General features: G+C 39.9%; 1 protein-coding gene across 3 annotated transcripts in view; it reads right to left on the bottom strand.

Annotated features, from left to right (window-relative positions):
• AFG2A (AFG2 AAA ATPase homolog A) overlaps window positions 1–27,658 on the bottom strand; it is a 328,486-nt gene that overhangs the window by 265,069 nt on the left and 35,759 nt on the right. For all 3 annotated transcript variants that reach the window (XR_014711280.1, XM_084625932.1, XM_084625931.1), the window contains exons 10-11: window positions 12,484–12,638; window positions 4,426–4,635 (exon numbers count right to left, since the gene is read on the bottom strand). Coding sequence is in view for 2 of the 3 variants with exons in the window: in XM_084625932.1 (XP_084482058.1) it covers window positions 4,426–4,635; window positions 12,484–12,638 (365 nt within the window). In the remaining variant the exon portion in view is untranslated. The remainder of the gene's footprint in view (window positions 1–4,425; window positions 4,636–12,483; window positions 12,639–27,658) is intronic.

The following is a 27,658-nucleotide window of genomic DNA, read 5'->3' as shown; positions in this document are numbered from 1 at the left end:
GGCAAAAAACGTACTTGATATTTATATACACAAAAGATGATCAGGAACAATGAGGGACAGCAAACTGTAATAAAGGAATGAGAAATTTCTTTCCTGATTTTTTCTGTTAGCAGCTTCTCTCTGAATTCATTACTCCTGGGCCAGTGCCCCCCACCTCTGGAATTCGGAGGTGGTCCAACATTGTTGCTGGAGGCTCCAGGACTAGGCTCCACCTTTCAGCTCAGACCAGAGGTGTAGAACGTTATCAACATTAAGACAACTTGATATATTGTATTAAATTAACCGTAAGACAATATATGTTTAAGTCTCCCTTTAGAGAAAAATCTTTCATTTATATTCTGGTATCTCACCAGACTACCATGGTGGGTTGAAATCAGAGAGAAGCTGCTAACAGGAAAAAAACGTTCAGGTAAGAAATTTCTTATTCTGCTGCACAGCTTCTCTCTTATTCATTACTCATAGGAAGTAGCGAGCAGTGAATCCCAGAAATAGGGAGGGAAAGGATAAGAAGAGTTTAATTTTATAGTAGAACAACAGGCAGGAATGGACGCTCCCCCCATATAAATCAAGAGCTTTATAAACTAAAGAGTAATGTGTGAACCAACACAGGAACACCTTCGTACCAAAGGATCCCTTTGCAGAGGAATAGAAACTAACTTAGCTAACCTTTGTCAGCTGAGGCTCGTACACTTTCCCCCCCAGTGCCTCTAGGGATTTCTGTGAATAGTTTCCCAGAAGCCTACCATGCCAACTGGTGCAGGATTTTTACATCTTGCCCACAGCAAACTTGAGGCCTGAAAGCCTTGGCATTTTGGATAGAATGAAATGAACAGGATACAGCCCAGTCTGAATGAAGGAGTTTTTGCTTCAAGAGCTCTGGGGTTTTCTGCAGGCACAATGTGGGATCCTTGGCTATCTAGCATGTCCAAAATGCCATCTCCTGGGTTGTTGCAGGACTAGGAGGAAGACCCCAACTCTCCTTCTCCCTCTTTCCTGTATGCCTTGTGTAAACTGTCTCGAAAGGTAGCAGACTCTTCTACCCAGAACATTATTTCCATTTCCAAGGAGAAGCTTTGACCTCTGGTTATTCCCTGGTTTTGGAAGGGATATAACACTTATGGCCTCAATCATAAGCCAACCTTAGGAAGGGACGACTTCTGTGAGTATCATAATTGCCCACTACTATGGTTTCTTGCACCTTCTACTGGTGCAACTGGTACTGGTCACTGTCAGAAACAAGATACTGGAGTAGATGGACAACTGGAATTATCCCCTTTGTCCATGACTGCAGATTTCCCCCTCTCCCCCCCATTTTTTTTCTCCTTTCTTCCAGCCACACCCTGATAGAGAAGTTGAAATGAACTAACAGGATGCGTACTATGAAATTTTGGAAATGTGTCTCCCAAGCATGCTTGCTTCTATAGTGAGTACACAAGAGTCGAGAGTGAAAGTTAGGTTGGCTTTCAGCATATTGTTTGAACTTACCTGCCCACAAAGGGGCACTGGATGTTATCTGAGAACACAACCTAATTTAGCATCGCATCGAGTACATGTTTCTATGTCCTCAGAAGGAACTTCCGCAGGTACATTTTGAGAAACCCACTCAGAGAAGGAAGTCAATGCACAGCACTAGCAATCCTAGCCATCTGAAATAATTGGCTACTGATGACCCCTCAGGGAATGACTGATACAGTGAAGTTTTGAATCTTTGCAAATACTTACCATTTTGGTACAATTACAGCCAGATACGTGTCTGTTTTGACCTTTGGTTGAGCAATTATCTCCATTGGGATCAAAAGCTCCTCTTGATTTCCAAGAACTGGTGGCTATGAATCCTTTTCAGCAATTGTTCATTTCTGAATGGGTCTGTGTCTCTGGACAGGGTACTGATTGGCATGTTGTCTATTCATGGGTAAAAGTGCACAATGTGAACTCTGTCTTGCTATGACTGCCACCAGCCTCTTAAGAGAGTGCAGAGGGCAGATCAGAAGGAAGAGTCTTGTACAGGAATAGTGAGCTTGGGTATGTAAACACTCTTTGCCTTTGTTACAAGGAAGATTTTGTTGATCTGGAAGAAAATGTATCTAGATTTCCTTGGAAGCTTCTGCTCTAGATTCTTCCCCTGTGTCAGAGTAATAATCCCTTCCTGGATACCCTTGATGTTGGTAGCAACCAATGGTTGCTATGCTGGCTTTGACAGTGATGGCTGACACTTCTGGCAGTCTCAGCAGCTAATTTATCTAATGCTTCTCCCAATAATTCCTCACCTGAAAGTTAGTATTTACAAGACATCTGTTTAGGATCAGTGATGCTATTCTGGAAGCCACCAAGTCAGAATCTACTGCTTGTCACAAATCACAACAAAGGATTAACCAAGACAGAACCCGAGATGTCTCATTCTAAGCAAGGATCGTATCTATCGACAATGAGCCACTTTTTCCCCCCACACAGAAGGCAAACTTACTAAGTGTATGAAAAATCTTTGGTCTGAAAAGCATAGCTAAGGCTTTGGTCTATGGTGTCTTTTCGAAGAAAGGCCCCTTCTGAAGACGTATTTGACTGGTGGAGTTGCACCAACCTTAGGTTCCCAAATTTATGAAATTTCTTTGCTTTTATATAAACATTTTAGTTGAACATTTGGTTTAATTAGATGTTGTCATCTAGATGTTATGATGCCCTCAAAGGAGACATTAATGGGAAAACACGTATCTAATAATGCTTGAAAAGGGAGATTATTTTATTAATGAGTTCCTTGGTAGGCTGCTGACTGACATCCTGTCCTGGAAAAGTCCTGTAGAGGTGGGGGTTGGGGGGGAGGTTTCATTTCCATGTGTAGTATTTATTTCCCTGGCTGTTTATGGGGGGAGGTACTACATTATTCATCTTGGCATGGGGAGCACACAACAGAGCGGGAACACATATCTCAATTGTGGAAGTAGCTTGCTAGATGTTCCCATGACCCTGAAACGCTAAGTGCCTGCTCCCCCAGGATGGGTAGCACCCAAGTACGTACTGTAGGCCCAGCCTGGTATCACTCAGGGTTTGACTCAGTAAATCAGGATAATTTTGAACAAGGGCAGGGATGTTATGCCACAGTAATACCACAGAGGTGCAACTTTGTGGGCAGCAGAAACCTCAGGGTAATGGGCTCCCTGAAGTGCTCAAGGCTTTAAGCCTTATGAAGACAGCCTTCGGAGCTGTGGCGAGAAAGACCCTTTCCCACTTTTCAGAGTCCTTTCCCTGGTACAGTGGGTCCCGAGGTCCCAGACAGGCACAATTTCTATTAGGCTGAAACCTGAGGCAGGCTGCACAGGGTTCTTTGCATGCCCACACATGCTGCAGGGTGCGGGAGGGGCAGCGAGCATGGTCTGGAGCACTGAGCAAGAGACTTTATAGGAGAAAGCCCCAGCGAACCCTCGCTCAGGGGAGCGGGGGTTTCACCTCTGATTTTCACATCAGTCGTTCATTAACAATATTAAATTACTGCCTTGTGAAGGCAATACTTCCTTCTGCCTTTTTGAGAGTCTCTGGGTTTTACAGGACTTATCCCAGAGTATAATGAGAATCCCCCCAATTCATAAAAGGAGGATGAGGAGCTGTGCAAAAGCCTTGTTTCTTCCCCAGGGGAGCAGAGGACCCACTTCAGTATCTTGAGGGCAGGGGGCAGATGACTCTGGATCCTTCAGGGCTCCCCCTCCTCCCAAGCCTAGGTCTATTGAGGGCCCTGTGCCGGCCAGATAGCTTCCTCCTCATCCTTAGACCCTCTCCACAAAAGCTCAGAAGCTCCTGATCAGGCTTTTCTGCACTGGAGTCTCAGCTCCTTGGGGCAGGATAGGTTTGCCAACATGCCAGTCTGACTCCGAGTCTCATTCCCTAGCAGCACAAAGTTTGGCTGGCTGGCAACAGGAGGGCACCATTCACCCTCTGCAGAGCCTGGAAAGTGCTGCCTCATGCAAGGAGCTCCGCTTAGATTTAGCCAGGTGTTTGCAGGACAGCTCTGCCATGCCTGAGTGGGAGCAGAAGGGCCTGGCAGAGGACACTACAGCATCAGATCCAGGTGGTTGAAACTATCTTGCTGCTATTTACCCAATGCCGGGAAGAGTATAAGTCACCACTGCACAAAAATGAATAAAAAATAAAACTAACGGGCCAGGAGAAACCGAACTGCCAACTTGTTCCACCACCTCTGGAAGAGGAAAATCCGGTGGCTGCCTGAGCTGCAGCCAGTAGTAGAGCCCAGTCCTGGAGCCTCCACCAACAACATTGGACTGCCTCCAAATTCCACAGGTGGCGGCATCCGCCCGTGAGTAATGAATGTGGAGAGAAGCTGTGCAGCAGAAAGTTGGTCTGAAATACAAAACATTTGTATTGTCTGAAGCCATACGCTACCCTGAGATTAAGAAAAAATAAAAGTAAAGGACCTACCTTCACCGCCAAGAAGTTGAGGCCACTTTCATTGGCCAAAGCTTTCGCGACCATTGTTTTTGAGCATCCAGGAGGTCCATAAAGTAGTACTCCTTTGGGTGGCTGAATCCCCATTCGGATGAAGGATTCAGGATGCTTGAGGGGCCATTCCACTGCCTGCTTCAATTTCAATTTGACAGTTTCAAGTCCTCCTATGTCGGACCATAGTACCTACAACACAGACCATTTTGCTGAATCCACACATTAGCACAGAATGGAGGGTTGTATAGAACTATGGCATGTATCTCCTTTTCAACAGGTTTATTTCATGAAGTTTAAAAAAAGTGCATTAAGTTTTAAAGCCTTTTAAATTAAACAAGCAGCATCTGATAAATTATCAGTAAAGAAAAAAGGAAAAATGGTGAATTTACATAATTACAGATTTACATAATGAAAGGGGGGAAAAATACAATTTCATATATTAAACATCTATTTCAAAGATGAATAACTGATGTTATCCAAAAATACAACCCAGTATCAATACTACCACCCACATAATCTATAAACTCTGCAGGATCATTAGATAATTCCCATCATTTCAATTCCTGTGTGTGTGACATTTATACCGGTGTATCATTTGTAAAATATTTTGGTATCCTTCTAGGGGAAAATTCTACGTCAATTTAAGAGGTTATTATTTTCATCTAGCACACTAAAGAAACTTATCCTAGGTGCAAGTAGTCACATAGTAGGGACTACTAACATGCATAAGTTTTTGAAGGATTGAAATGGTTTAAATCACTTTGCAACAATATTTATTCCACCCTGGACTTGTGCACTGGAGATTTAAGTAGTATGTTAAAAAAATACTGGATCAGTATTTGCCTATTAAAGATTAAAATGTAAGGAGTAACTGCAGTTGGAGTTGCTCTGCTAAAGATAATGTGTAAAAGCACAGACCCCAACAGATGTATACCACTAAATATAATGTAGCCTATTCAAAATGGTGGGTAAAATGAGCCCTACCTTTTCTTACATAGTTGTGAAGAAGACTGTGATAATTTTCCCCACCCCAGATAATTCCTTTTATTTTCTGTTATTTGCAATAAGTGGTCTGCCATTATGCCCCTTGTTTTTGTCAGCATCAATTCAACTTTCCTTTAGATATTAAAGATATCAAGCCTTCACAATAAGAGGCAATTGACTCAGCTGACCTTATGTTTTGAGATGATATTCTCCTAAAATAGGTAGCCTTCAAAGACAGGCAACAGATTTACTGGCTATAAAATCAGGACTCCCCTCTTAAGATTCATCTGTGCTTGACGGAGGTAGACACAAAGATGGGGAAACAGAAAGAACAAGGGCTGTGGAGAAAGAGGTGCCTGTGATGGGGGGAGGAGGAGAAAGAGTAAAAAAACCTAGCCTATATCATCCTTATTCCTGACCTAGAAAACTGTCCCCCTCCCAGGCTACTGTAATCAGGTGATCTCGCTCAATTACATCGCCTTCTTAGTGCTATTTGTCTGATATCTCAACACTGGAAACTAAAAATGTAATGTTACTTCTGGGTAAAGCACTGTAGCCTGAGAACAAGCATCAGCAGGGTGCTTAAGAGGAATAAGCAAACCTAGAACAAATGAGCAAATTCCAAATCCATTAAAAATGTCTCTTTGGTGGTCTTATTTTAATATATGACAAAATAATACATGTCTGAAAAAAAACAAAGATCCACACACAGGGCATCCGCTAAAAAGCGAGCTGAGCTAAAATGCTAATAGGAAGTAAGAAGCTTGAGGATCTGCTGCCACCAGAGCATGACCCTCAAGCTAAGAGCATCCAAGGGAAAACGTTACAGGAGCCCTGAAAAAAAGTTCTATTTTTAAATTTTTATTTTTAATCAACTTCTACTTTTTGAATCAATAACTACTGTGGTTGAGTAAGGAAGCATAAAAATACACGCAACTGACAGCAATTGCCTACTAAGAAGAGTACAGATGAACTAGCTAATGGCGGAATTTTGCTGTGGGAAAAAAAAGTTAAGAGAAACATCAATTTAGAGAAAAGAGAGGATTGCTGTTTCCGATTCTAAGGAATCTAGTATTTGAGGAATGAGGGGTTAGGGTTTACGAACTGCCAAAGCAGCCTGCCAATTTTGCTAATTTGTCATACCCCAAATTTTGCTACCTGCCAGTGCTAAAACTTATTTCTAATGTGCTATTTCAGAGAAGTACTGTGAAAGAGCATTTTTGATTTTGTTCCATCATAAAAACAGGCCTGAATGAATAAACAGTAGTTAAATAGTAGTAAATGGGCTTCCACAGCTACACATAGTTGTGCGCGTTGTTGCTTCTTATTTTTGGGGGGGGAAATAACTAAGTTACTGAAGATAGTGAATGAAGCAGAAGACAGTAACTTGAAAAATTGCATGGCAATTAATTCCTCAAAATAAGAGACAGACACATTTACAGAGTCTTAGTTAGCATGAAGCAAAGATACAAATTCTTAAGACCAAGTCTTGGTATGTCTCCTCAACTTTAACAGAAATAAATAAAAAGAAAAAATAATCTACAACACAATATGTTTTAGTAAAGAGACAGGAAAGATGTTTTCTGTAGCTTCTTAACACTGCTGGAAAACACTTCTCTTAAAAGACATATACATTACATGAAACAAAATTTCTAAATTTCCAAATTAACTGGACAGTGAAATAGTAACAGCAGCATACTTTTCCTAGGGAAGGAGAAGAGACAAATAGACTGCCTTAATTTTCAGAACCGTATTATTTTATTATATTAATTCACATCGGTAAAAGATGGACTGGTTGTTCCAGCAGTAATGTTCCAGTGGGGGGACAGAGAGCTCAGTGGTTTGAGCATTGGCCTGCTAAAGCCAGGGTTGTTAAACCCAGGGTTGTGAGTTCAATCCTTGAGGGGGCCATTTAGGGATCTGGGCAAAAATTGGGTACTGGTCCTGCTTTGAGCAGGGGGTTGGACTAGATGACCTCCTGAATTCTATGATTCTTTCTAGTGGAGACAGCTGGACACAGGAGATTGTAACAGAAACCTTATGTGTCATGCAGAGGAAAAAACTTTTACCGTGGAATACGCTACCAGGAATTTACTAAAATTTTCAGAAGCAACAAGCAAAATGAGTTTTGTGATACCTTGCACATCTAAAAAAATTCAGAGAAAGGACACTTATGACAAAAGTACCCTGAAGCACTGTTCAAATAACTCTGCAAACACGCTGTGTCTGTTCCACTGCGGTATGCCATTTACCATCAAGACAAGGTGCACATGAAAAAGGTGAAATTAGAGAGGTAAAGGGCGGCCTTTGAGAAACACAGGTGTGGAAAATCCTGAAGACTCTCTCTAGATAAGTTCCCTTTTGGAACTTGATGCTAGGAAGGAAAGCTAATGTTTGATTCCTCGAAACTGCACTGTAAGGTAGGTAGGTAGGTAGGTAGATAGAAAGAGGAGTATCATGAGTTTTCATACTAACATAGCATGCAGGGTTAAATGTTTAGCTAACTTGTTTATCTAGAATTTCTATAATGCAGAGTCTATGACACTGAGACTGCTTCATTTGCTACTTTTTATTACTAGGGACTTTTCATAATCTGATTGGGTCTCAGCCTAACTAATTAAATTTTTTGGCACAGAATTCCCTCAGGGGTAAGCTCAGAGGGATAGGGATAGTGCTCTGCAATGTAGGACATCTAGGTTTCATTCCTGGCACTAAATATTTAACTCTCCAAGTCAGCAGGGCTGAGAACGTGAAGCAGAACTGTAACTCCCTAGACGGTTATGAAGCAGCAAGTAATAAACAAAGCAGACATGCACCAAAGGATGTCTCATCTAGAACTTTTTGGCTAGAAAGGTGTAAATCTCAGTGTGCTGAATTACAATAGGACAAAAAACAGGCAGGGAAAACCCTCAGGGCTCCACAGAGAATCCTAAAAAAAACCATAGAAAAGGGAGGAATGGCTACTATAGCAGAACTTCCCAAACCACTGAAGCACAGAACTAACTTCCTGATGCATAACATGCACCCCCCATCTCCAAGTCCCTGACACACCAGAGCAGTCTTCCAAAGAGGTTACATGTAATGAAGTTCAAGAGAAGTTCCGTTAAAATGAAGACGTACAGGACACTCAGATTCTTGCAGTCAACATACAAACATTTTACATTCTCCCCACACACAAACACACCGCATAGTACTCACTGCATACATGGAGCGCCAAGGGAATGCAAATATATAGTACGCCAGGAAGTGGACTGTAATGTGCCACCTCTACACCTGGACACTCCTTTCCTCTTCTGTCCTCCAACCAAGCTCACTATCCATTAAATCCCTCTCCAAAAATTCACGTAATCTGACTGCTTTCCCCATCAATAAATTGGGTATGTTTTGAATAGAAAAACTAAGTATTGCATCCGATAATCTTCCTCATTCAGATAATGCAGATGATCGATACTGCTCTTACAAGGTAAGGGAAATGTGTTGTATACTGTGCAAGAAGTAAAATGGCGTAGGCACAGCAGTGTGGCTTTTGCTGATTTTCTATTAAAAATTAGCGCAACCAGAGCAATTCAGTTTAATAAAATACTACATATAATAACCCTCCTACAATTCTCTCTGAAATTTAAGATTAAAAAATTGAGAGCTAATTAGGACAAGAAAAACCTCCCACTCACCACCCTGCTCAAAATGGTGCAGATTTTAGAGAAAAATCCTGCATATTTTGACTAACGTCTCTGCAGATTTCATGATGAAACGGAGCATTATTTATCTTAAGTGGTGGAAAGAGGATGTTACACTTTCAGGAAAATACAAGAGTAGCAAAGAGAGAATGGTATCGGCACAAAACCAAAGCAGGAATGAGCCTTTTATCAAATTGCCTTTATTCATGGTTTAAACTATAGTAGGTTACCCCACCTTTGCTACGTCTTTTCCCATTTGCTTTCATAGGGCTACTTTTAAACAGCCCCAACATGAAAAACAGCCAATTTTAAACTGAAAAATGTTAACCTAACATAATGAACGTGTCTCTCAGTTTTCTTAAGGCTGTATTTGATTTCAATGCTAACTCACTGTATAGCCCAAAAGTTGCATCTATGCACGTGTTTGACCCTTGTAATAATATATCTTCAAAAAAAATGAACAGTTAATGGAGTAATATAGTCCATACCCAAGCTATTGTCTCCTACTGGAAAGTTTCCTGTGGTTGGTCATTTATTTCATGCTTTAATATATTTTTAGCAAGGGTTTTTTAGATGACAAACAGAATTAATGTCAAACTTTGAAACACTTTTCAAAAAAAGGAATTTAATCCCTTATTTACCAAAAAAGTAACACACATGATTACCTGTCTACTTAGATAGCTTTTTTTTTTTTTTGGGAGGGGGGGGCTGTAGAAGAAGCCTATCCTCACAGAAATAAGCAGGTGAAAGTATCTGAAGATTAATCACTTTAAGATAACTAAACATGCTGCAACATTAGCACATGCACTAGCTAAAAAAAAGAGAATTGAAGTTATAGGACTCTAATTGCAGGAATGAACTACTTATTATTAAGCCTATTTGGTTTCCATTAGGATTTTTTTGTTTAAACCATAACTTTTACCATATGATATGAACATAATAAGCTTAGTGCAAGGAAGTACTTTCCACTGGTGTAAATTACTACAGAGCACATAAGTAACATATCACAGTGCACCATGGCCTCAAGCCAGCTAATAAAGTCCTGGATGGAAAAATGGCCCAAGACCATGAACTGTAAATATTGTATTGAAAGGAGGTGAATGGGGAATAAAAAGAAGAACTTCTTATTGTATTTATAACTAATGTTGGTTCCAATTCTTGTGAAGAACAAATAATTCCAGAGGTTTCCCAATAGATGTTCCAAGACTGGACAATCATACATCATGACCCCAAATAGTAAAGTATGCTAGGGCATAAATAGCCTAGAATATTGCTGGCACAAGATCATGGGCCCCAAATGACTCTGCAACTGAACCCATTTAGTTGCCAAGTACCTGGTTTGCACTCACAATCAAGTACGTAAGTATCCAAACAGGTGCAAGTGTAAGTGCAATTAATTGGATATGCAATTTTTCATCCCCTTTAATTGCAAGAGCAAGACTGTGCTTACAATTTGAGATTGAGATCTAGCTAAAAATCAGAATGTATGTTTCAAAAATATTCTAAAATATTGCACACACAAGGAGTCCCAATAAAGTCAATGAAGTTAAGCATTTGCTTAAGTCTTGACAGAACAAGCCCTATATCTGTAAAAGCCCAAGCCCTATATCTGTAAAAGCCCAAGCCCTATATCTGTAAAAGCCCAAACTAGTGTACAACACTTTTTGTGTACTCATTTCAATAAAAAAATGTTTTGAAATAGCCGTTTAATGACTAAAGTTGTGGAAAAAGGGACTGAGACATAAGGAGGAAGGCACTGAGAAGAAGGAGAATTTAGACTCTAGTGATTAGGCCACTAGCTTGGGACACAGGAGACTTGGGTTCAATTCCCTGTTATGCCACAGACTTCCTGTGTGACCGAGGGCACATCATTTACTCTGTCTCTGTGCTTCAGTTATCTAGCTGTAAAATGGGGATAATAGTACCTCCTTACCTCACAGTATTATGAGGATAAATACATTCTGAGGCATTCAGATATTAGTATGGTAACGGGAGCTATTTAGGTATATGTAAGTGAAATAGACAGGGCCAGATTCTATTCTTGATTTCAGACGTATTAATCTTGAATAACTCTACTGTAAATGCAGAGTAATTCCACTGACTTCAATAGCATAACAAAGCCAGGTTTGGCCCATAGTGCAGAATACACAAACAGGCTACTAAATGAAGTGTAGCATTCACTTTTCTGACTACTTATTCCCATAGTTTGGAAATAACCACCTACTATGTGATTGAATTCCCTGTTGATTCATCTATGTGAAATGATGCTTAATAACTTGCTTTTAGTTTAAATTTTTTGACTTGGAGTTGATTTATATGCCCCCCTTTTTCTGGAATTTTCTTAATATAAAGCACAAATATTAATTTTGCCAATATTAACAAGATAGAAGGGGTATGTATCGCACATTTCCGTTTATCCATCCATTCACACACCACCTTCCCCTAGAAGCGAGTAGACAAGTTAATGCCTACAAATATTTTGATTATCAGAGTTAAGTAATTTGGTTTGGGGGGTTTTGTTTTAGTTTTTTTAGGCACATATTGTTTGTCTCAAACAACACAGGGCTTATTAGAACATTGTAGAATACCTATCTGGTTATCTCAGATAATCCTTGGCCTTGAAAGGCTTACAGTCCGCTCTTTTCAATGTAAGTTGAAAAATTTGTGACAGGAGGTGATAGATGTATATCTTTTCCAAAAAGTAACTAAGTTTTTCAGATGAACGAGTAGCATATTCACACACAGTTGTGCAGGCAAAGTGATCACTTTGGAAGTGATCACTGCTGACCAGTAATGACCCACACAGGAGGTCAAATTCTGCTCTTAATTAAACCTCTGCAATCTTGCTGAAGCCAGTGAGATTGCAGAAGTATGAGTGTCGGCAGAATTTGTCCCTATGCTTTCAGTGATTCAGATCTTGTTGAACTAGACAATTTATCAGCTATGCTCCATACAGTTACACAAACCTTTTCATAGCCTTGTTTCAATATATTTTGGTGGCAAATGCCAATGCTTTGTTTCTAATTGAATTGGTTGCTGCAATACTAGTGGCTCCGATGTACAGATCTAGTCAGTGCCTGTTTCAAGCTTACATTTTTGGGCTTTAATCAATTAACCTATTCAAATCTTGAGAATAGAGTATACAGTCAACAAGAGACACGGGTCCTCCTGCAGTGCCTACTTTTCATGCTGAACAAATACAAACAAAAAAAACCAAATCTGACATGTCAAAAAAAAAAAAATGATGCATAACATTTATTGGAGACCTCTATTTTCTAAAATGAACCTTTGCAGACAGGGCTCTTCGAAGTCCCACTATGACTTTACAGCACTCAGCTTTAACAATGTTTCTAGTGTTCTGTGGAACATGACTTACTTTTGGCACATCAATAGCCACCTCTCTCATGGCGCTGGGCCTGACATCATTCATCCCCTGCAGGAAGTCATTCAGAGTAATCATCACTGACCCAGCCACCTCGCTGTCTAACAGGTTAGCTTGTTCTCCCAATGTTCTCCGCAAAGCGCACAAACCTACAAAGAAAACCAAACACATGTTGACTTCATCCTGTTTCCCACAAATACAGAACGTACAACACATACAGGCACAAAAGACTGCAGCACCGGCAAGGAAATTATCGTCAAACAGAACGTCCCAGCGTCAGGCTCTGGCTAGCTCAGAGAACACAACAGATATTTCTGATGAAGGGGAATGGGGATTTTATGACCACATATACACATAGAACAGATCAGCTCCAAAAAAGAGACTGAAATAGCCGTAATTCCCAGGAAAACCATTATAGGGTGGATAGGGAAGGTGACAAGAAAAACTAGTTTAGATAATTTTTATAGCCATTTTATAATGAGAAAAAATACAAATATCTAGCAAACATTACACAGGAACCACCAATTCATGTAAGATTGGCTGCCTTGTCTGTTCTCCTGCCAATACAGGATTGGGCCCCAAGTGCTCTCTTTACCTAATCTACTTCAATAGGATTTAAAATGATGAGATTTCTGCTACTTTCACTGAGAGCTTTCACGGTCTAATAAAACTACAGCATTAGGAGGTTTTTCTTCATGTTCAACCCATTTTCCACATGATTCTTCATATTGGCTTGAACTACCATGAATAATGCCTTTCCCTCCACCACGTTCACACCTTTCAAACAAACAAGCACTTCCCTGCTTCCCCTCTGTTTAGCCAAACCATTCATACAGCATTCCTACAGTCTTTCCCTATAACTCAGAAGCTCTGTTTTCCCCCCTTTTCTGATTTATCAATATCTTTCTGGGTACAGAAGCACCCACGGGGGCATGGATCAGCCTTCACGTCCTACTCCCCATCAGTACCTGGCCCAGGCCAAGGAAGCCAATGATCTAAATTTGGTGATGAATCATGGTCACGTGCCACCTGAGTCAAGTTGCACATATGCTAAGTAGTAGTAGTACCCAGAACTGAACACTATTATATAGGGGATCTCACCATTCCATATGGAGAGGGACTACCAACTCCTTTTCCTATGAAGGGACACGTTGCTATCCAAAAGCACCTTGGCTTTCCTTACCCTTCAGTTTGTTTCTTTCAAGCTTTACTCCCATTTTGTTCTTCCTGCCTCTATCTCCAAACTTGATTTATATACTATAAATTTTACTGTAGTAAAATAAATCTTGAAGGTAATAGAATTTAACTGATGTAGCTTACAAAAATATGTGGTACCAGTTTGACATAAATGAGCCAAGCAAACAGATACAAATATTTAAAAAAAAATTTCTATGCTTAACTGAACAAAATGTCAATTAATGCTGCAAGAAAACACAATAATGATAAGGGATAAGGTGTTTCTAAAATAAAAATGGCTTTACTATAAGAGGATCACTGTATATTTTCTATGGGAGCACTTATGAACTTGGACATACAAGATTTCTGACAATTACAGGAATTCTAAATTTCCTACAATATAAGTAATGTGTGAATAGATCTAATATCTCCCCTGTGGATCAGTACAGCTGGTGTATCTCTATTGAACTGCCAATTACTACAGAGCATGAACACCTGCGTTCAATACACAAGCTCTTTAATACAATAAAAAATGTTTGTAGTTCGGGTTTTACCCAAATGTGGAACATTTAGAACTAACAGGATACATAAATAAAAACATTCCATGAGGTCAAATAGGAAATTGCAAAGCTAGTTGCCAGAAGAGAAGTGAAAAATGCTACTGACTCACTTCAACATCACTAAAAGAATTTCAGAAGGGCTTTTTGTTTTGTTTGTTTGTGCTTGTTTCTTTTTCCTTTTTATCTCTTCTTCTATTATTATTTTTAAAAAGAACTATTACATAACAGGACATCATTTCAATCACACAAATTTGTAATTTCACAGCCACGTGTGCAAGCAAAAAAACAACCAACCACCACCAAATAGGTTAATCACACTATGTTATTGCAGTTATACGATTGATGAGTTTTTGTTTTAGTTTCAGTTTTTTAATCCTATGTTTTGCATTTGATCCTAAGCATTTACGATGACTATTCACAAGGCATCAGTGATTTAAAATAAATGAATAAATCACAGCTTCAGAGAAAGTTATGTCATAAAAGAAAGGAAATAATTGATCCAGATCTCTGTTCTTCATTTATAAATATCCTTTCCATCAGCTACACATTTTACCATAAAAGACCATTTGATGAAGTTTGTAACTATATCACAGCTATCTTTTTCATTTTTAAAGGGATAACTCAATTTTTAGTCATAACATAAAAATGTCCAAAGGGAACACCATTCTTCTGTATGGCCACTGCCAGTGTAAAGTCAAGCTCTGCCCGTGCTGTTAACCATACCGGAGTGAAGTTTCAGTGATCAGTAGTGTGTTTGAAATGCAGCAGCTCTGATCCAGAACAGGGAGAAAAAGGTCACAGCTCTCCAAACAAAGCCTGAATTCATTAAAGCATGTGTGTGTACCTGCCAACATGCAGGTCAATATTTAATTGAAACAATGTTTTACATTTAAACAATAATAAAAAACAGATTGAAAATGAGAGCATGATTCTTCCTGTTTCCTCTTGCTATCATAATCATTCTTTCCTGCCCTTCCCACTGACTCCTGCCCAAAGTGGGTGGGAGGGGGAGAAGAGAAAGAGACTTATTAACTAGGGAAGAATACAGTGAATGGCCTTCCAGGACTGAAAAAAACACGTCCCAACTTTGAGCCATGGAAAACATGCATTTAAAGTAAGGAAATCTAAGGTAATATACACTGCTAGAAACTTTTTGCAAAATACCCCCACAGTGGTACCCGCAAGTTTCTTGCTATGGAGATATAAAGTTTCGAACTCTTAATCCATGCAATTTTAAATATTGTATCCCAGAAAATAGTGAACAACATTCATATTTAATATGCAAACTAGATACCATTAACCTGGGTCTGAATAGAGACTGGGAGTGGCTGGGTCATTGCACATATTGAATCTATTTCCCTATGTTAAGTATCCTCATACCTTCTTGTAAGCTGTCTACATGGGTCATCTTGATTATCACTACAAACCTTTTTTTCTCCTGCTCATAATAGCTCATCTTAATTAATTAGCCTCTTACCATTTGTATGGCAACTTCCACCTTCTCTGTATGTATATATCTATACATCCTCTTACTGTATGTTCCATTCTATGCATCCGATGAAGAGGGCTGTAGCCCACAACAGCTTATGCTCTAATAAATTTGTTAGTCTCTAAGGTGCCACAAGTACTCCTGTTCTTTTTTATTCAATATTTTCTCATCCGAAAGACCCATTTGGTCTCTGCAGATGAGCCTCTTCATAGGATTTGTCTAGCCCAGGGGTTCTCAAACTTCATTGTACCGCAAACCCATTCTGACAAAAAAATTACTATACAACTCCAGGATGGTGGACGGAAGCCTAAGCCTGCCCAAGCCCTGACACCCCAGGTGGAGGGGCCAAAGCCCCAGTGCCCGGGGGGAGAGGAGCCGAAGCCCAAGGGCTTCGGTCCCAGGCAGGGGGCCTATAATCTCAGCCCCACTTCCCAAGGCTTAAGCTCTCAGGCTTCGACCCCAGACAGAGGGGATTGGGCTTTGGCCCCATGCCCCAGTAAACCTAAGCCAGCCCAGGCAAACCCATTAAAATGGGGTCCTGACCCACAGTTTGAGAACCGCTGGTCTCACCTGTTTTGAGTCAGATATATATATAGATATATATATAGATATAATCCTGTATTGTAAACTGGCTCTGAGAGCACATTTATGTATCAATTTGACTTGACCCTATTCAGACATCATCAACTTTCAGTGGATTAATGAGTAGTCAGATTTTATTAATTCTGACTAATTAGGTGCCATTCCTGCAGCCCGCTCATAGACCCGTAACCCTTACTCATGTGAGTAGTCCTGCTGAAATAACAAAAAATAAAAACACAACAAAATTGAGTTAGCTTTCCAGGTAGTTAACAGGACTACTTGCACAAGTAAGAGATACCTATTTTGAATAAGGGTTGCAGGATTGGTCCACAGCACTGTACTCTATGCACAGTAGGGACTTAACTAGGTGGACATAAAGAGTATATTCCATGGAGAAGAACACTGCTTCTCAAGCTCGGCATAAATGGAAAACTCTGAAATAAACTAAAAGAAACAAAAAACATGAGTATGATATTCATCATAAAAAACAATGGAAAAAAACAAACAGTTCGTTCCACTCCCCAGCATTGCGTGTTATCCCTCACAAATTCATCCTGTCTCTAAGGACAGAGGAAACAAGCGGGTTGTACAATTTGTCATAGTACAGCTGCTTTCTTTTCCGTCCCTTACAAACTATGATGCAAGTAGCATTGTTTACCCTTAAGGTATTCTGGTTCATAGCTATGGTTAGATGTCTGCACATTACGATTGCACGTAGACAAGTGTAAGAATAATTACTCCCATATAGCTAAATTTTGTCAGAGTCTACGCTTATTACACACTAACACAGAAAACAGAAATTATGCACGACATGAATACCCAACACATGCGTACTATAGGTTTGACAGACTGAGTATACACAATATTGTTAGGATATACATATTCAGGCCTGTCTGTAAAGGCCTATACTCTAAGAACTTAGGTGTATTCTTATCACTTGGCTAGTTATAGAGGTATAAAAGAAAGAATCAAAATCACTGTCTGCCAGTGTAAGAGCCTTCTCTTAATGTGACAGTCTGAGGCCCTGTTCTTAGGCTAAGGCCTTTGGCTAAGCAACAGAGGCAGCCATAAGCTGGGAAGTTACCGGTCACCTCCTCACATTCCAAATTAGTCACACTGAAATAAGGTGCTATTGGGCTGTTAGGAATACAATCCTGTCCTGATAATGCCTGTCGCCTCCAGAGAAAAGGAAGTGCCTAGAAGATGTAAAAGGAAACTTAGTTTGATAGCATCCTGTCTGACAAGAACTCACTTATCAATAGCTGGAATGTGAAATCCTCATTTCTGTGTTTGTTCTATCACTGTAGTCCCCATTTCCCCACTGTTTGTTTGTATAATCTCTGTCTGGTTCTGTGATTGTTTCTGTCTGCTGTATAATTAATTTTTCTGGGTGTAAACTAATTAAGGTGGTGGGGTATAATTGGTTAAATAATCATGTTACAATATGTTAGGATTGGTTAGTTAAATTTCAGTAAAATGATTGGTTAAGGTATAGCTAGGCTGAACTCAAGTTTTACTATATAGTCTGCAGTCAATCAGAAAATGGGTGGCTGGGAAATAGGAATCATGTTTTGCTAAAGGGGGAAATGGGAACAGGGAATGGGGGTGGGGAAATTGGAATCATGTTTAGCTAAAGGGGGAAATGGGAACAGGGACACAGATAAGCCTCTGTGGTGTCAGAGCTGGGAAGGGGGACATTAAGGAAGGAAATTGGAATCATGCTTGCTGGAAGTTCACCCCAATAAACATCAAATTGTTTGCATCTTTGGACTTCGGGTATTGTTGCTCTCTGTTCATGCGACAAGGACCAGGGAAGTAAGTGGGTGAAGGAATAAGCCCCCTAACAAATATATGTGGAAATGGATGTGACGAAGTATATTTATCTTACTCCTTTGACTGCCTAACTTCCAGTTTTCCATTATCCTATCTCCCCTAGGCTTGTTCTAACATTCCAAATTCACAAATATTAAGGTCAGAAGGGACCATTATGATCATCTAGTCTGACCTCCACAACGCAGGCCACAGAATCTCAACCACCCACTCCTGCGATAAACCTCTCACCTATGTCTGAGCTATTGAAGTCCTCAAATCGTGGTTTAAAGACTTCAAGGTGCAGAGAATCCTCCAGCAAGTGACCCGTGCCCCATGCTACAGAGGAAGGCGAAAAACCTCCAGGGCCTCTGCCATGGAGGAAAATTCCTTCCCACCCCCAAATATGGCGATCAGCTGAACCCTGAGCATATGGGCAAGACTCACCAAATCCAAGAATGGCTTCAAACAATAGTAATTTTAATTTTAAGTCAACTTGAAAAATAAGTGTTTCTTCTTTCCCTACCATTTTGAAGTTTCCCTACAGATCCGATGAAGTGAGCTGTAGCTCACGAAAGCTTATGCTCAAATAAATTTGTTAGTCTCTAAAGTGCCAATAATACTCCTTTTCTTTTTGCTAATACAGACTAACACGGCTGCTACTCTGAAACCTATCTTAACAGAGGGAGATTGTATCTGTGAGACACTCTCTCCTATTCACAATCACACAGACAACCTTTCATCCAATTTTCAAATCTAGCAACCACCTTCCCTCCATTCCATGATCATGTAACATTCACGTGACAACTACAGCACTTGCTGATATGAAAAAAAAAACACAAGGAAGTATTTTATGCATTTTTAGCTGTCTTTACTGCAATTTAGCAGCTGGAAACAAAAAGAGGAAAGGCAGCACCAGGTGGCCATCAGCTAGTGTTCCACAGACCACAGTGCTGGGACAACTGACTACACCACCACAGATTCAACAAGTTTAGATGAATTCTTTAATTTGCATCTTTTAAAAGTATATCATCCAAGGAATTTTTTTTAAATGCCACCATGTGGACAACTAAGGTGACAAATTCATAGGAGGAGAAATATCCACATGAAAATGTTATAGGTTTTAACTTAATCTCTAATCATAAATGCACACCCAATTTAGAGATTGTGTTTATTACAAAAGCACAAACCACATTTTACTTTTGAAACCATATTCTATAATCTGCATTAACTTCCAAAGTTATATGGAAAAATCTCTGAAGAACTTTTATGTACTGTTTGCACAGGAATGATAATACCCTTAAATCCCCTGTAACCATAATATTGCAAGTTCACTCAGCTAACCTGAGCACTAATCTACTGTAGGGATTGTGTACACAATTTATAGTCCTTCATGAATAGTCTGACATTTGCTGGAACATGTCTACAGAACTGAGCAGAAGCTGGTGGGAGGTACAACAGGGGGAAGGCGGGGAGGAGAAGGAATTGCATTTCCAAAAGTTCTGGCACACAGGAAATAATTTGCTCCCAGATGAGACTATACAACCACAACTTATAGCAAAACTAAAAACTAGAATAAAATAAAAATACGATACCATAGCTCCTTTATTTCCAAACCACTCAAGTCTAAGACACCTTGCTTAAGGTTAGCCATATGTTCACAGTAAGAAAGAAAAAGGCTGCCCATTATCCTGACAGTTTAATGGCAAAGACAGGGTCAGAGGCAAAACTTTAGTGTAACTGTTGCTAATAAATTCTGCAAATCAGAATGAAGTTAAGAAAAGTTTATAAGGAAATGCCACATTCTTATCTAACAGATCTACTTCACAATTTACCTGCTTATTTTACACACAAATACACAGAGTTACAGTTTTTTCACTCCTGCAGAGCTAATAGGCATACATGTGTGAGCCAGACTCTTCTCTGGCTTGAGCATCATCAGAATTTTTAGCTAAATTCCAACTGCAGACTTTTTTTTTAAAAAAAAAACTGTAGCTGAATTAAGCCAAAGAGAACCCAGCTTGACTTTCAAATCTCAGGTTGAGTTTGCAATGCTGGCAGTTAAAATGTACTCTTGAAAAGTAAAGAGAGTCTTTATCTGGAACTCCAACAGTCAATAATATGGAACCTTCATAGCACCTTTTTTACACACCACATTTCAGAAGTAGCTGCATTTTAAATTCTGGATATTTTAAATTTAGAATAGCAGCTGTGTTAGTCTGTTCAGTGCCAGTTACTGAAGAATTCATTCTTATCTCAGACATTGACAGCCTGGCCCCACCAAAGCCAAAGCTCCCACAGACTTCAATATGGCCAGGATTTCACCTCAAAAATCTTTTAATATATATTACACATACATACATACATACATACACACACACCCCTACATTTGTACAATTTATATCTGAAACTGGACAATGAATCAGAGTTGAAAGACGAAAAATGAAATTAATTTCAGAGAGGTTGGTGCATTTCAGTTCAGTGGGAATCTATATTATTGTTACCTACAGTATGTAAACAGATAAACCAACTTGCAGACACAGAATTAGAAGAAAACTAAATAGAGAAATGTCAGCCAAAATTCAGAGATTTAGATCTAAAAACATAACTGGACTAATGTGTGTGCAATTAAATGTAATGTTGAAAAACAAAATGCTTCGAATTAATTACAGATATGTGGTACATAAGAGGAAAATGGTGGATGAAATAAAGCAGGAAGTACCATGACAAAATAAAAGACCTCACTAGAGGTTTCTCAAAAATCTGAAATGTCATTTTAAACAAGTAATATATTGATATTGCAAATTCAAAACCCTAAATAAATTCAGCCCGGAAGCCTAGAGGTAGAAAAACCACTCTTCTATACAAGGGATGCCAATCTGAGATTTGGTACTTTGTCTCTTTGGTAAGTTACTGGCAGGTGGTTAGAGGGCTACTAACGCAGCCATTGAAAGAAGGAAGATTTCAATTCATATCTGTAATAACTCAGTAGCAACATTGGTTGCGCTAAAGGTTGCTGTGACTAACCTACTCTAGCTGGAAGGATGGGTTGAACCCCATTATGAAGGTCTTAAGTGGGTAGGGAGCAAAGAAAGGAAAATTCAAGAGAGTGGAGAGGATCCCTTGGGCTCCAGACACACCACACTGGAGAGGAGAAAAGACTTTTAAATATGCAGAATACATACACATTTCACAGATGGTAAGTGGGACAAGCAAACCTGGCTCACTATACAGAATATTGTATCCCAGCAAGGCAAAGATTTGCTTATACCTGAGCTTCAGAGATTTAAGGGAGGAAAGTGAATTAGTGCTCAGACATTTTGAAGTCAACACAAGGGGCCAGATGCTTAGACCTAGTTAAGCCCGCCTTGCTTGTTTCAAAGTTGCCCTAAACAGGCCGCTGAGGATTCCTTCAGCAAGGGAAAATCCTTGGCAAGCATAAACCCTGACAGTTCACCTTTCACTATGACCATTGTAGTCTCCCTTTTAACCAATTCCTTATCCACCTTTCAGTTCTCATATTACTCACGTCTTCTCCAATTTAACTAATAGTTTCCCATGTGGAACTGTATCAAATGCATTACTGAAATCCAGATAGATTAATTAGATCTACTGTCTTTCCTTTCTCTAAAAAAATCCATTATCTTCTCAAAGAAGGAGATCAGGTTGGTCCGGCACGATCTACCTTTTATAAAGCCATTGGTGTATTTTTTCCCCCAATTACCATTTACTTGTGTCCCCTTAACTACTTTCCCTTTCAAAATTTGTTCCAAGAACGTGCATACAGTTGAGGTCAAACTAACAGGACTGTAGTTTCCTGGATCACGTTTTTTCCCCCTTCCTTTAAAACAGAAACCATTTTAGCAATTCTCTAGCCATAGGGTACGACCCCCAAGTTTACAGATTCATTACAAATCCTTGTGATTGGGTTTGCGGTTTCATCTGCCAGTTCCTTTAATATTCTTGGATGGAGATTATCCAGGCCCCCAATTTAGTCCCACTAAACTGTTTGAATTTGACTTCCATCTCTGATGGGGTAATTTCTACTTCCGTATACTCATTCCCATTAGCCACCCTACCAGGCTCTTCATTACCCTTATTATAAACTGAGGAAACGTATTTTTTTAGGTGTTGGGCCATGCCTATATTATCTTTAATCCCCACCCCATCCTCAATGCTTAGCGGTCCTACTTCTTCTTTCATAGATTCATAGACTTTAAGGTCAGAAGGGACCATTATGATCATCTAGTCTGACCTCCTGCACAATGCAGGCCACAGAATCTCACCCACCCACTCCTGCGATAAACCTCTCACGTATGACTGAGCTATTGAAGTCCACAAATCATGGTTTAAAGACTTGAAGGAGCAGAGAATCCTCCAGCAAGTGACCAGGGCCTCATGCTACAGAGGAAGGCGAAAAACCTCCAGGGCCTCTTCCAATCTGCCCTGGAGGAAAATTCCTTCCCAACCCCAAATATGGCGATCAGCTGAACCCTGAGCATATGGGCAAGATTCACCAGACAGATATCCAGGAAAGAATTCTCTGTGGTAACTCAGATCGCACCCCATCTAACATCCTATCACAGGCCATTGAGCCTATTTACCATGAATATTTAAAGATCAATTAATTGCCAGAATCTTATTATCCCATCATACCATCTCCTCCATAAACTTATTGAGCTTAATCTTAAAGCCAGATAGGTTTTTTGCCTCCACTGCTCCCTTGGAAGGCTATTCCAAAACTTCACTCCTCTGATGGTTGGAAACCTTCGTCTAATTTCAAGTCTAAACTTCCCGATGACCAGTTTATATCCATTTGTTCTTGTGTCCACATTGGTACTGAGCTTAAATAATTCTTCTCCCTCCGTGATATTTATCCCTCCGATATATTTATAGAGAGCAATCATATCTCCCCTCAACCTTCTTTTAGTTAGGCTAAACAAGCCAAGCTCCTTGAGTCTCCTTTCATAAGACAGGATTTCCATTCCTCAGGTCATCCTAGTAGCCCTTCTCTGTACCTGTTCCAGTTTGAATTCATCCTTCTTAAACATGGGAGACCAGAACTGCACACAGTATTCCAGGTGAGATCTCACCAGTGCCTTGTATAATGGTACTAAAACCTCCTTATCTCTACTGGAAATACCTCGCCTAACGCATCCCAAGATCACATTAGCTTTTTTCACGGCCATATCACATTGGCAGCTCATAGTCATCCTATGATCAACCAATACTCCAAGGTCCTTTTCCTCCTCCGTTACTTCTAATTGATGCATCCCCAGCTTATAACTAAAATTCTTGTTATTAATTCCTAAATGCATGACCTGACACTTCTCACTATTAAATTTCATCCTATTACTATTACTCCAGTTTACAAGGTCATCCAGATCTTCCTGTAGGATATCCCGGTCTCTCTCTTAATTGGCAATATCTCCTAGCTTTGTAACATCCGCAAACTTTATTAGCACACTCCCACTTTTTGTGCCAAGGTCAGTCATAAAAAGATTGAATAAGATTGGTCCCAAAACCGATCCCTGAGGAGCTCCACTGGTAACCTCCCTCCAGCCTGACAGTTCACCTTTCAGTATGATGCGCTGTAGTCTCCCTGTCAATCAATTCCTTATCCACCTTTCAATTTTCATATTGATCCCCATCTTTTCCAATTTAACTAATAATTCCTCATGTGGAACCATATCAAATGCCTTACTGAAATCTAGGTAAATTAGATCCACTGCGTTTCCTTTGTCTAAAAAAATCTGTTACTTTCTCAAAGAAGGAGATCAGGTTGGTTTGGCACAACCTACCTTTTGTAAAACCATTTTGTATTTTGTCCCATTTACCACTGACCTCAATGTCCTTAACTACTTTCTCCTTCAAAATTTTTTCCAAGACTTTGCATACTACAGATGTCAAACTAACAGGCCTGTAGTTACCCAGATCACTTTTTTTTCCCCTTTCTTAAAAATAGGAATGTTAGCAATTCTCCAACCATACGGTACAACCCCTGAGTTTACAGATGCATTAAAAATTCTTGCTTATGGGCTTGCAACTTCATGTGCCAGTTCCTTTAATATTCTTGGATGAAGATTATCTGGGCCCCCTGATTTAGTCCCATTAAGCTGTCTGAGTTTTGCTTCTACCTCAGATATGGTAATATCTACCTCCATATCCTCATTCCCATTTATCATGCTACCATTATCCCTAAAATCCTCATGAGCCTTATTAAAGGCTGAGGCAAAGTATTTGTTCAGATATTGGGCCATGCCTAGATTATCCTTAACCTTCACTCCATCCTCAGTGTTTTAGCGGTCCCACTTCTTCTTTCTTTGTTTTCTTCTTATTTATATGGCTATAGAAGCTTTTACTATTGGTTTTAATTCCCTTTGCAAGGTCCATCTCTCCTTGACTTTTAGCCTGTCTCACTTTATCCCCACATGTTCTGACCTCAATAAGGTAGCTTTCCTTGCTGATACCTCCCATCTTCCACTCCCTGTATGCTTTCTGCTTTTTCGTAATCACCTCTCTGAGATGCTTGCTCATCCAGCTTGGTCTACAACTCCTGCCTATGAATTTTTTCCCCTTTCTTGGGATGCACGCTTCCGATAGCTTCTGCAGCTTTGACTTAAAGTAATCCCAGGCCTCCTCTGCCTTTAGATCCATAAATTCTTCAATCCAATCCACTTCCGTTACTAATTTCCTTAATTTTTGAAAGTCAGCCCTTTTGAAATCAAAAACCCTAGTCACAGATTTATTTTTGTTTGTCCTTCCATTCAGTTTGAACTGAATTAGCTCATGATCACTTGAACCAAATTTATCCCCTACAACCACTTCTTCTATGGGGTCCTCACTACTCACCAAAACCAAATTTAAAATGGCATCCCCTCTAGCTGGTTCAGCAACTACTTGCTGAAGGAATCCATCAGCTATCGCATCTAAGAAAATCTGAGCCCTGTTATTATTACTAGCACTCGTCCTCCAGTCTATATCTGGGAAGTTAAAGTCTCCCATGATCACGCAGTTTCCATTAGTATTTACTTCATTAAAAACATTAAAAGAGGGCTCTATCCATATCCAAATTAGATCCTGGCAGTCTATAGCACACCCCAAACATTATCCTCAGGGAGGCTCTAGTAGCTTTCTTCCCCAAAGTGATTTTTGCCCAGGCGGACTCTGTCTTATCCATCCCATCGCTTCTTATTTCTTTACAGTCTACCTCATCATTGATATGCAATGCTACTCTACCACCTTTACCTTTATTTCTGTCTTTCCTAAACAGCACATACCCTTCAATGCCTGTAGTCCAGTCATGACTACTATTCCACCATGTTTCTGTTATCCCTATAATATCTGGTTTCACTTCCTGCGCCAGTAGCTCTAGTTCCTCCATTTTGTTACCTAGGCTCCTCGCATTGGTGTACAAACATCTTAATTTTTGCTCTTTGGCCTCGCTCACATTCTGTACCCGATTAGGCACGGTCATTCTACAGCCAGTATGACCTACTAGACTGGTATCCACACTGCCCCTTCCTCCTTATGTCCATTCTCCTACCCAACGCTGTGTCCTTTCTTACTTTGTTTTCTTTCCTCTCAATGCTAAAATCCGGCGTGGAGATTACCTGGACATCTCCCAACCTTGTTTTCCTTATTTTCTTTTTATTTGTATGGCTATAGAAGCTTTTACTACTTTTAATTCCTTTGCAAGGTTCAACTCGCTTGGCTTTTGGCATTTCTCACTTTATCCCTATACCTTCTGAGCTCCAAGAGGTAGATTTCTTTGCTGATCCATCCCATCTTCCATTCTTTGTAGCTTTCTGCTTTCTCTTAATCACCTGTTTGAGATGGTTACTCATCTAGCTTGGTCTGAAACCCTTCCCTGCAATTTTTTTCCCCTTGCTTGGGATGCAGGCTTGAGATAGCTTCTGCAACTTTTGACTTAAAGTAATTCCAAGCCTCCTCCACATTCAGATCCTTGAGTTCTTCAGACCAGTCCACTTCCCTAACTAAATTCCCTTAAATTTTTTAAGTTTGCCCCTTTGAAATCAAGGACCCTAGTTGCAGATCTATTTTTGTTTATCCTTCCATTTAGTTTAAACTGAATTAGCTCATGATCAATTGAACCAAGGTTGTCCCCTACAACCAGTTCTTCTATGAGGTCATTACTACTCATCAATAACAAATTTAAAATATCACCACGTCTTGTTGGTTCAACAATTATTTGGTGAAGAAATCTGTCAGCTATCACATCCAGGAAAACCTGGCCTCTATTATTATTATTAGCACATGTCCTCCAATCTATATCATATATATCATTGAGTTACAGACAGATTCATTTACTCCAACATTGCATAGAGTCTCTGAATCAAGTTGCAACTGAACTGATGCAAGCTGCGACATTCTACACCCACATTCGTTACCTTGTTTTGGGGTGTGTGACAATTGGGCTTACCAATTTACCCTAATTGTGATCACAACTGTAAAAAGTGAGTACGTTGATAAGATGTCACAATAACCTATAACAACAAATGCTGATGGGAAAAGGTAGGGAAAGGAGACAAAAAGACTGAATTAGTCCAAATAAAAAGGCTTCCTGCTATAACTCAAGGACTGTGTTAACATCATGCCTAGTAAACCAGAAATCAGTGAACCAAAATTGGTGGGTGAGAAACCAGGAATAATTGGTGGGGAAAATAATGAGGGGATAGGCTATTCTGCCCACCACTTTCTTTGTGGGTTCTTAAAGAGAAAAACGGGGGAGAAAAATTGGCTACTAGAGCAAGCTTCACCGTCATGGCTGCCACTCACACTGTCTCCTGGCAGCCCAGGCCATCGTCATCCTGATCATCAGATATGTCCAGACCAGATCAGGCTGGAAAAGGGAGTCAGATGACATCCCCACCTCTCCTGGCTCTAGCTGAATCCCAGTCATCATTTGGGAGGAAACAGGATCAGACTAAGACCAGCAGCACAACAGCTCCAGCCCGTCTCAGCTCACTTCTCTTTTCCCCAAAAGGTCAGTTATTACCATTTTTAATGCCATCTAAGAGACTGCCAAACAAGGGACATTTTCAAAATGAAAGCCTTACTTAATACTTCACATTTCAAATGGTTTCACTCTTTTTTTTTCTTTCTTTTTATCTTTGGTTAAAAGGATTTTAAACGGTGTGTTTGCCACTGCACTAAGCAAGCGGAGGTCTCTGTATACAAACCCATACCTTGTTTAATACTGTTTAATGCTGAACACTGACTGGGTTATGTTAACATCTTTAGCCCATCTATTCCATCCAGATTAATGCAACAGGGGATGCACACTGCGCTATGTCCAAAAACACTGTGTGGGGATTACACAATTTTCCCCAAAGCACATCGTGAAGAGTACTGTCACTGTAGCAGAGGCACTGCATGACTCCCTCACTAAGGAATATGCTTTTCAAAAGAGTAACTTAAAATTTCAACTACTGCATTAATTACTATAAAAAAAAGTGAATAGAAAAAGTATATCGAGAATTTAGGATTACATTAAGTTACATGTTTATAGTCTTCCTTTTGTATACAGGGT

Source organism: Lepidochelys olivacea (assembly GCF_965140295.1).
Source record: "Lepidochelys olivacea isolate rLepOli2 genome assembly, chromosome: 4".
Taxonomy (NCBI): domain Eukaryota; kingdom Metazoa; phylum Chordata; order Testudines; family Cheloniidae; genus Lepidochelys; species Lepidochelys olivacea.
This window is presented reverse-complemented; position numbering and strand designations above follow the sequence as displayed.